Raw genomic sequence first — 11384 nt, forward strand, 5'->3', positions numbered from 1 at the left:
ACAAGGCCCATAAGAGAAAAGGAAAAGCAGTCATCTGATAATATGATAGGAATTATGGGGAATTGGAGTGTTTTTTCTTCTCTTTTTTTTTTTGTCAACCCCCTTCCTTCTCCCTCTGGACACATTGAGGCTTTCCTTTGTGTCTTACCCTTAGACAATTCCTACTTGAATTATGCAGGAGGCTTTCTTCCCCAGATGGCTGTTGATGGTAATGAATTCACATTCTCCAATAGACAAGGTTATATGTCTCTAGCTCTCAGCTGAGGCTGGATCACAGATCCTTCAACTCTAAAACATAGGCCTGTAGTACTTAATGGAGAACGCTAGTAGCAGGGCCAGCCACTAGACAGCATATTATGCTCACAAAGGCACCATGTTAGTGGTAGCAAATGGTCCCACAAAAGCCCTGTTTCTTGAAACAGGTATGAGTAGTAGGGGACAGGTGTGATTACTTAAAAGGGAATGTCATGGAGCAAATTCCTATATACATTTTTGTATATACTAGGAGGCAATATTAGTTTATAAACCAGTCATGTCTGGAGCCCAGAACCAACCATAATTTTTTAGTTTTAGCTTTTAGTTGCCTCCTGCTGGATCTGTAGAGACTGATCGTCGTCATCATCAAAGAGCTGGCAAGGCACCTGTTGGTAAACATCTCTTGTTTTCCTCCTTCATTAAATTGGAGAGATCCTGAAACTGAAAAAGTGAGATTTGTATCTCTTCCACTCCCCCCACTCCACCCCCGTTTAAAGTGAACTCTATATAAACACCATGCTGAAACCTGCTGAAACGGGGAACAATGTCAGCTTTCAAGAGACTGAAATAAAAGTGGAGGAGAGAGAGAAACAATTATCTAGCAGCCCTGCAAAAAGAGGCAGACTGGGCGTAGAGCTGGTTTGAGAAGAAATTGACTGCTTGTCAGTCTGGTAAAGGAAAATACTGAAGAGAGGGGGAATCTTCCTAATGTCAGAGCCCTCTGGTGAAGACTGTTTACCCCCCATCCCTCCAAAAAACTGTCAGCCTTATAAATATTTCTCATCTCATGTCTTTCTTTGAAATGCCATCCAACAGAGCATCCTCTGACAGGCTGACAGTGCTGAGCATTTCTCCAGAGTCACAGATTTTGCATTCAAAAGGTCAGTGGTGTGTTACGTACCTTGCTAAAAGTGAAGTTCTCATAGTAATTGCTGATTTACAGAGGTCTCACTTTAAGTACTTATTTTTCCATAGTCCTGTATTTTATTAATGTTATGAATAGTATAATTTATTTCCTAGAATTCATTCTCTTTTTAGAAGAACAAAACATAGGATGACTTTAGCTTGTAAAGTAGGGTGACCAGATAGCAAGTGTGAAAAATCAGGACAGGGAGTGGGGGGTAATAGGATCCCATATTAAAAAAAAAAAAAGCCCCAAATATCAGAACTGTCCCTAGAAAATCGGGACATCTGGTCACCCTATTGTAAAGCATGGCTGCATAACATAGTTTTGATTCCAGTATTTAAAGCTATTTAGCATCACAGCTGGAATAAATTTAGTCTTTTTTTTTTTTTTTTTTAAATGCATTTTATTGTCTGCTGAAATTTCAAGGCTGGCATTTGTCATATCCCTCATGATCATTGTGATGTGACAAGCTAGGCTTACACCAAGGAGAGGGTTTGGCACAAAGAATGGAACTTCTTTCTTCTCCTTTTCCCACTGATGCTATTAATACTGAACAGAAATGGCTTGTATGTGGCCGAAACAGTATCCGTTTGAGACAGCAGTCTGTCAGAAGCCCAGAATGTGTGCAGGAGTAAGACTGGGTCTAAGAGGAAGAAATGAAGCTAACTTGTGCCTGCTGCTTTCTAAAACACATCGTGTAGGATTGCATTGTTGTTTGACTTCTGTTTTCAGTTCACAATTTTAAATCAAGTACCTTTCCCCTCTCAGCTGAATTTTTACTTGGAAAATAAATGGGAACCCCAACTCCAGGTATGGGTGAGAAATCCTTTTGAGGACCACGGCCAAGCTGCTGCCAGCCAAAGGAAAGAATGAGATTCATTTAACAAAAGAAATAAAGCCACTCGTTCTTTATTAGTTGTACAGTAGTTAGCATTTATTTTTTACTTTACTGGATCTGTTGCGATAGCACAATGGAGACTTTGTCATTAGCTCTGTTAAGTGTAGCTAGTGCCATAGATGTTTACTACCCTTAAAGTCCCTTCAGAAGCAAAAAATTGAGTTTGTTGCTATTGTTCAATAACTTTTGTTTAAATAGACAGCAATTTTGAATTTACATCGGTCCAAACAGTGATTCAGTATGAAAAGATCGCTCACTCCTAGAGAAAGAGGAACCAGAGCTGGTCAATAGGATCCTTCTGACTGCCAGGTCTTTGGTTGAGAGAGAAAGGTGGGAATGTGACATTAGTAGCACTCACTTTACTGTCTTGCTGTCTGGAGAAGAACAAGGCACCATAATGCTGCTTTGGTGCATGTAGAGCAAAAAGACAGTAGCACTGATTCATGTATATGGGGTGTGGGATATAAAGCCGCCGCTGCCGCCGCCTCCTCCTCCAAAGATCTGTTCCACTCTTGTATGTTAGGCACAAAACAGAATAATATATCTGCATGATAGGAACCTACCTTCCTGGTGCCATTGTGGGAATATATCATTAATTGTGCTGTCTCTTTTTGCAGAGCAAACATGATTGTCAAGTGAGAGTTTATCATGCTTCTATGTGAAGGGTAAAGTGTGACTGATGGACAAAGTTGGTATTTGATTATAGAATAGTTAGGCAATGATGGCTGTTTGTAGTTCTAATACCCCTAGAGGGCTGATGACTAAATGGAATATTAGCTACTTGTATCACTGGAATTAGTGTCAAAAGGAAAAACTGTTATTACAACTCCAAATACATGTGAGCTGAGACAGCATAAAGCATGGGTGATGGGTTTGTTTTTTGCTAGAGCTTTGCATTTAAATAGCTCTCTCTTGGCTGACAGAACACCTGCATCAGCTTGATCCATCAGAAATATAAAACATTACCTCCTCACTACACACACTCTACCATTTTTCAATTCCTCCGCAGGATGGGAAAGAGAGAAGGTTCTGGAATTACTCTGTCATGTTCTAGAAATCCTTATTTTAAAATGGCAAACAAGTAACTTATCTCTAGCTTGCCAGCAGCATTTAATAGGTTTTAGCTGTAGAAGCATTCAGTACCAAATGAGTCTTCCCACAAAACTACATATTCCTTATATTGCATAATGTGAGAACCAAAATCTAAGAGTTAGTGAATGAATTGATGATTTAAAAGTATAAAAATAAAGGGGTTGGTTAAAAGCAGAAAATAATATTCAGAATCAAAATTCAGTGTCGTCATAATAGCATGTAGTGTGTTACATTTTATAAAGAGCCTTTGTCTCAATGCTACAATGAGAGAATTGATATACTCCACGAAATTTACCTGACAAGCTGAAAATTCAGCATTTCTAGAGTAAGACTAATTGTTATGCAAGACATGTTCAGGCTTCCTAGGAAATGTCTAATGATCTACTAATTTATTATGTATGCAAAGTCCCCCTTACAAAATTAATTAATAGGGCCAAATTTAGCTTGGGGTAAATAAAGAGTAACTAACTCTTAGTTACACCAATGTAACTTTAGTGCAGAATTTGGGGCTAATTTGCTCCTTCCAAATGAAAAGGAAATAACCCTGTAACTGAGTTATTTTTTGGGAACAGCTTTATGAAATATTTTTGACTCGGAAGATTATTGCAATCTGTAAGATGCTTGTTTTTCATACATTTTGCATTTTTCTTAGAAAATATTTTTTTCTATCAGGTTTTCACTAACAAACAACAAATGGAAGAGAATGCTTTTTTAGGGGCTATGTTGTTAAATAGAATGCCCATTTGTAGAACTTTAAAAACATTTTTAATAATCCAAGATTAGTATAAGATGCCCTTCAAATAAAACTAAAGTAGTACAATTTCCTTCTTGTAATGCCATCTTCTTTGAGTCAGTAAAATAAAATATTCAGCATTGGTTCCTATCCAGATATCCACAGAAATAAAGCACTCAAATTTTTTTTGCATTGTTAATTATCATAGTTTTAATATTTTTAAACAATAATAAAAAAAGAAGGGTTTGCATCACTGACAAGGCAAGTATTAACATGAGTTTGTAGAATTCCATACAGTATCTGCTAAATAAACATGTTTGGCAGCTTAGCAAATATCATATGATTGCAGCATCCATGATTTTAATTAATAGTGATTTCTTCCTCTGTAAAGAGTTTGTAAACTGGAATAGCACTGTACCAGGTTCTGGATGGAATCAGAGCCCCTGGGTTTAAGAAAGTATATTTAGTGCATGACTCCAGTCCAGAACTGCCAAAATCAAACGATTGTCTCCTTTGAGTTCCTTTTGACTGAATGAAGGCCCAGCAATGACTGCTGGTTAGAAGGAACACTGACAGATTTTGGAATTAGGAGTATCACCCTCTGATTGGTCCGACGCCATTCGTTGTATAATCTACAGTGGTACCTAAATGACACCTGGTGGAAGATCAAGAGAGAATAGATTATAAATTTCAAAATGCTTCGTGTCCTAGAATGAAATAAATTAGAAACAAAGAACAAACACCCCTGGGTGAAATTAGAAGTCAGCTTGGGAGTCTGTGGAAAAAATGTAAATCAAAATGGGGGGTTGCTAAAGTTTGAGAACCACTGTTCTATCTGTAATGAATTGTACTGAATGCTACTATGTTGTTTTCAGCTCCCCTGTGCTACCCATCCCCATTAGCTGCTGTCCACTCATTCCCATGTATTACCAGCCTTCATATTTTGCAAGAGGAAGTGGGGTTGCCCTTGTAAAGCTAGACACTAGTACTCTGTTTTTAATGAGTTTGAAGCCAGATTAATGTCAGTGCAGATGACCCCTCTTATTCACTAGGTGTGGCTTAGGCCTGAGACAGTGAGGGGGAACATGGTACAAAGAATGAGACTATGGGGTGGGCAGAGGGGAAGGCTATGGGGATGAGGAATATATGGGAGCCGATCAACAGACTGGAAGTAGCGGGAGACTAGAGAGGAAGGCACAGGCAGAGGACTGAGTGGCTGCCAGGAAAAGGCAGGGAGCAAGTGAGTGACAGCAAAAAAAAAAAAGAAAATGGCAGTAACTCACCCCAGGGATAAGAAGAGAGTAAGTGGAGGTCCCCTCTGAGAAGGGAGGGGAAAGGCCCACGTTTTTGTGTCTATCCATTTTCAGCCAGAAATTAAACTGGGAATGGGGCTTCAAAACTGTAGTGGGTCTTTAGATAATGTTTAAACAGAACACTTCACCTCCTGTCTTACATACATGTTTAGCAATAACTGTGTTAAAAGCTATTGTGTTCCATGCCTCATGTGGATGCATTAGCAGCAGTGAGAGAAGTGATTGCGGCATAGATACTGACAGCTGACTGCAGTTTTTGCACACACAATTACCATTGCCTTTAGTGCTAAATGCATATAAGGTATCAGACCCTTTATTTGTGAAGTGTATTGGTAATACATGACAATAATATAGTACTCTTGAGCTGTGGGTGGGAACTGCCTGTGCGCTGATGACAGAAACCTTGTCATTTGTCACTGATTTTTATGCAACTGCACCACTTCGGTAGGTCATTGCTATCCAGGAAATATGGAGTGAAATGAAGACACTATATCTGGAGATGACACACACAGTCTGGGGAGAGGGAGGGACAATAGGAAGGTACTGCTGTTTGTTTACACAGAGCTTGCAATATACTCAGTCTATGGCTACTGTGACGGGGCAAGGCCAGATGGCTACTGTAAAGTACTGAGAAACAGGTATGTTAGCCCCAGGCTAAACAAATCCCTAGTGCCCTAGTAACCAAATGGCAGTTGCTCCAGGTTAATCAAGGCACCTGGAGCCAATTAAGATCTTTATAGAAGGCAGTAGAGATAGCTACTTCAATTAGAACACCTGCAGCCAATCAAGGCAGGCTAATCAGGGCACCGGGTTTTAAAAAGGAGCTCACTCCAGTCAGCAGAGAGGAGCCAGGGAAGAAGCGTGTGAGAGAAGGCAAGGAGCTGAGAGTGAGAGTGGTGTACTGCTGGAGGATTGAGGCGGCAAGTGTTATCAGACACCAGAAGGAAGTCCTGTGGTGAGGATGTAGGAGGTGTTTGGAGGAGGCATGGGAAGTAGCCAGGGAGTTGTGCTGTCATGTAGCTGTTACAGGAGGGCACTAGACAGCTGTTGATCCACAGGGCCCTTGGCTGGAACCCGCAGTAGAGGGCGGGCCCGGGTTCCCCCCAAACCTCCCAACTCCTGATCAGACACAGGAGGAGCTGACCCAGACTGTGGGTTCCACAAGAGGGGAAGATCACTCAGGTGAACAAATCCGCCAATAAGCACAGGACCCACCAAGGTAGAGGAGGAACTTTGTCACACTACGTAAGTGTCAAAGGAAGCTACTCATGTCCTTACTCTAGGAGTTGCAAATAAGCATCCAGGACAGATTACCAGGAGGATTTGGGGAACATAAATGATAGCTCTTTTATTTTAAGTGATGCAAATGTCTCCCTCAAAGCTGGCTTGAGTTGGCTCCACTAGGATTTCATATTGAGATAGCTAAGGTATACGCAGCATTTATCTCACTATAGATAGTCAAGGTCAACCCTATATCCGCCAGCTGTGGTTTACCTCAGCTAGCTACTATGTGTCTCTCTATCTTTCCACTAGGATTTTACACTGAGTTATCTAGTGTAAAAACACAGCTTTTTGCAGTGAAGACATCGCTTATTATCTCCATTTTCACTGAACACATGAACATGCATGAGGCCTCTAAATGGATGAGTGTGCTAATAGCAGGAGAAAGCACATTGGAATGAGGTAAAGAACTTTCTTTGAAATGAATGGCCATAAATTCTGGACAGAAAACACAATTCTAGACATTCTGGATTTTAACTCTAGTTCTCTGCAGCATCAAGCAAGTCCCTTCTGGAATAGCTGCATTGTTAACCATGGCTGGAACTGTTTTAAGACATTTCCACAGGACATCCTAGTTAAACTTGACAGCTTATTTACAATGGGTTCTTGCCTTAGGGCAGTTTCCAAGTGATGTTAGCTAGTGAATTTCAGTAACAGTGAGGGCTGCTCAGCATTGCATTTCTCAGAGAAGCCATTTTATTAGACAAACTCCTGAGGTGCTACATAAAATGTATGTTGTGTTTTTTAACATCAGTCACTGGCATAATAAGCGTCTTTGGACTTGGAGAGCAAAGGTTGGGGGAATCCATCTTCAAAGCTCACTTAGGGTATGGCTACACTTGGAATTTCAAAGCGCTGCCACGGCAGCGCTGCGAAGTGTGAGTGTGGTCAGAGCGGCAGCACTGGGAGAGAGCTCTCCCAGCGCTGCACGTAAACCACATCCTTTACGGGTGTAGCGTGCAGCGCCGCCGTGCCACCCTGATTATGAGGCTTTACAGCGGCTGCATCTTGCCAGCGCTCAGGGGGGTGTTTTTCACACCCCTGAGCGCGGAAAGTTGCAGCGCTGTAACGTGTGAGTGTAGCCAACCCGCCTTAGTCTTTTGTGAACTCATTAGATATACATTTGTTTTTTAATATTTTTTAAGCAGCAATTACATAGTTTTGCAAACTAGAGAATTAAAATACTCTCTGATATACACCCTATCCATCCCCTGAAGTCAGACGCACTACTCAGGGTGCAAGTCAAGCCAAGAATTTAGGTCAAATTCTGCTTTAAACAGAAAGCTTGCAGATCTTCCTACTCAAGCAGACAACCATTTTGTGTGTATAGCTCACAGATATTGACTAAATTCAGAAGAAAAGCAGTAGTCTTTTCTGGCCTTTGGCTGTTAAATTTGCAAAGAAGCTATTTTCCCTATCCTAAGAAACTCTACCAAAGAAGTCTCCCCATGGCAGCCCATTAAACTCTGTTCACTGAGGTGGTTGGTGTTGTAAATAACCATATGCCAGTTTTGATTATAGAGAAAATTAAACTGATTTGTTGAAGATAAAATGAAATTTTTGTTACTTTTTTCCAGAACCTTAAGGAGCATCACTTGCTGCACATATACTTTATCCTGAAGTGATAAGACTTATCCTCCCTGGCTCTCTAACAGCAGTGTAGGCCTTGGCTACACTGGCACTTTACAGGCGCTGCAACTTTCGCGCTCAGGGTGTGAATTCCCCCCCCCCCCGAGCGCTGCAAGATACAGCGCTGTAAATATCAGTGTAATCAGGGCGGCAGCCTGGAGTCCTGGCTCCAAGCGCTGCACGCTACACCTGTAAAGGATGTGTTTACGTCAAGCGCTGGCGAGCTTCTCTCCCAGGGCTGCCGCTCTGACTACACTCACACTTCAAAGTGCTGCCGCGGCAGCGCTCTGAAATTTCTAGTGTAGCCAAGCCCGTAGATTCTCCTGTGTTCCTATTTTTCAGATTCGAATGGATCTGCTGATGGCACTTTTTATTTTGGCACCACAAAGATTTGCTATATAGAAGTGCATGGTGCTCTGTAGCAAGAGTAAAGATAATCGGGCTAAGATTTTTCAAAAGTTATGTGATTTTTTATTTTGTGTGTGTGTGTGTGTGTGTGTGTGTTCCGAACTTGGGATGGGCTTGATTTTCGGAAGTTGAGTGGCCAATACCCTCTGAAAGTCAAGCCCTTTTAAGGTGCTTTAGTTAGGCAGACAAAATCATAGTTGCTTTGAAAGTCTTGGCCTTTCCAGAGGAACTAACTGTCTTGCTGATAAAGTATTATAAAATGCTTTCCACATAGGCAGTGCCTTTCAGTTAAGCATGTCAAGCCACCTTACAAAAGTATTTGTCTTACAACCTGTCTGTACAGAAACATTACAGCCATATTGTAGATGGGGAAAACTGAGGCACACAGCACCTAAGTGATCTGCTCAAATTCATTCTGTGTAGCAGTGCTTCACTGAGATCCCAGTCCTGGCTACTTGGCTTCTTCTAACCACTCAATTCACCTCCTCCAAAATGGGAGTTGTGATGTTGCACTCTATATGACTTTATGAAAATATGCTAATATGTGAATATAATGCAACTGGAATATGCTTCATGCAAAAGGTCTCTTGTAAGGTATCATTACAAAGCTTATAATCTACTGAGTGTGTTCATCCTATTTGTATGAATGTATCATTCTTGTATCTGAAACTAGAAATATAAAATTTAACTCGACATCCTACTGTAGTTATGCAAAGTATGGGCCATTAATGGTGGCTTGGAATTGTGATGGCTCCCATTAACCAGGACAATTGATTGTAAATGGCTCTGTTTACTTGTAAGTCATCTTGTATGTGTGTTTGCTGGCAAGTTGGCAATGAAGTCTCAGGCCTTGGCTACACTCAACACTTTACAGCACTGCAAGTTTCATGCTCAGGCGTGTGAAAAAACACCCCCCTGAGCACTGCAAGATACAGCGCTGTAAAGTGTCAGTGTAATCAGGGCGGCAGCGCTGGGAGCATGGCTCCCAGCGCTGCACGCTACACCCGTAAAGGATGTGGTTTACATGCAGCGCTGGGAGAGCTCTCTCCCAGCGCTGCCGCTCCAACCACACTCACACAGCAGCGCTTTGAAATTCCAAGTGTAGCCATACCCCTAGTGACAGGTGATCATGTCACCTCAACTGGAATCTTTAACCTGGTGGTTTTCCATTTAGAAGGAGGGGCGGAAACCCAAAGAGGGACAAAGGATTGCCGCCTTGTGCATAAGGGGCTGGAACAGAACCAAGGGGGCTATAGTAATGAGAAATCCCCTAGCTAATACCAGAGCTGGAACAAAGACTGTACCAGGGAAAGGATTGGGCCCAGACTAGAAGGAGGCTAGTCTGTCAAGCTTATCGGAACATCTGAGAGTAAGATTACCTGCCTTTAATTTTTACTGTATTAGGCTTAGACTTTGTGTGTTTTTTGTTTTATTTTGTTTGGTAATTTACTTTGTGCTGTCTGTTATTACTTGGAACCACTTAAATCTTTCTTTTTTGTATTTAATAAAATCACTCTTTATTATTTATTAACCCAGAGTATGTATTAATACGTGAGGGGGAAGGAGTAGGCAAACAGCTGTGCATCTCTCTCTATCAGTGTTATAGAGGGTGAATAATTTGAGTTTACCCTGGATAAGCTCTATACAGGGTAAAATAGATTTATTTGGGGTTTGGACCCCATTGGGAGCTGGGTATCTGAGTGCTGGAGACAGGAGCACTTCGTAAGCTGTTTTCAGTTAAGCTTGCAGCTCGTGGGGGACATGGTTCAGACGTGGATCTGTGTTTGCAGCAGGCAAGTGGGTCTGGCTCAAACAAGACAAGGTACTGGAGTCCCAAGCTGGCAGTCCCAAGAGGGTTTTTGTGATCTAACCTGTCACAGGTGTGGTTGCTGTTTTGCAAGGTGAGATACTTTGCCTCCCTTGCACATCTACCTCCTGCTGCCCTGAGTAATACAGTGAACTGGATATAGATTTCTCCCCTCCTGTTCTCCCCCTCCCTGGTTGAAAAACCACAACTAGGGGGCCACTGTGCAAAGAAGGTGTATTTCAGTTAAATTGATTTTGAGATACATATATCAGGCTCATCACCATAATATCTAAGCACTTACCAAGATTTTGAATGAAAGACAGACACACACACACCTCATTCCATACTCCTAAAGGAGAAACCCTTTTTTAAAATGAATAAGTGATTTTTAAATGTTGCTGCTGTTAAGAATAACCCTACTCAAGTAGTTTTTAGTAGTTGCAGTTAGTTGTTGCAGTAGTTATTTAATGGGCACCCACAGGAGTCCATGCACCAAGAATAATGAAATCTAATTATTTAGCCAAACTATTTTTGCATAGTTCCAAACCGTACTAATAATTTTGAAATTAAGAAACAGATCAGGCCCCAGTGGGGCTTTCAAGGTGACTTGGATGTATACTGCAGAAAGGCTGCCCGCGGCGGCTCCCTGACCTGGGGGACGCCTGCCGGGTTGCGGACCCACCTCGCGTGGCATCGCAGGACCCGCAGGGGACGCCCTAGCAGCTGCCCGGGCTGTCCGCGGCGGCGCGCGGACCACTGGGGGTGCCCTAATAGCTGCCTGGCTGCAGCAGCTGCCGCCGCACACACTCAGACTACGCAGCGCTGGGCTGCTAAACCATTTAAAAAATTTGGGGGGGGGGCGGCTGCTTTTTGGGCCCACAAATCTTTGGGCCCCTAGCAACGGCGCCCTAGCTTCGCCTAAAATGGTTGCAGCCTGGCCCTGCCCTGCAGGCTACCACTACAGAACCTGTAGATTTGTGGAAGATGATCACTAAAGATACTTCTGCAGTATATCGCATCAAGTACACTCTTGTGAAAAGCCCGCCTGGTGTTGGTGGTGT

At 42.2% G+C, this 11384-nt stretch overlaps 1 protein-coding gene across 3 annotated transcripts in view; it reads right to left on the minus strand.

Annotated features, from left to right (window-relative positions):
• Positions 1-333: 333 nt before the first annotated feature.
• MARCHF3 (membrane associated ring-CH-type finger 3) overlaps positions 334-11384 on the minus strand; it is a 127091-nt gene continuing 116040 nt past the window's right edge. For 2 of the 3 annotated variants that reach the window (XM_032798558.2, XM_032798559.2), the window contains one exon: positions 4074-4540. In XM_032798558.2, coding sequence (XP_032654449.1) covers positions 4382-4540 — 159 coding nt within the window. In that variant the 3' untranslated portion in view covers positions 4074-4381. Of the gene's footprint in view, positions 697-4073; positions 4541-11384 lie in introns of those variants that run through there. The other variant, XM_032798560.2, reaches the window with a different exon arrangement.

The sequence above is a fragment of the Chelonoidis abingdonii genome, chromosome 6, assembly GCF_003597395.2.
Source record: "Chelonoidis abingdonii isolate Lonesome George chromosome 6, CheloAbing_2.0, whole genome shotgun sequence".
In the NCBI taxonomy this organism is placed as follows: Eukaryota; Metazoa; Chordata; order Testudines; family Testudinidae; genus Chelonoidis; species Chelonoidis abingdonii.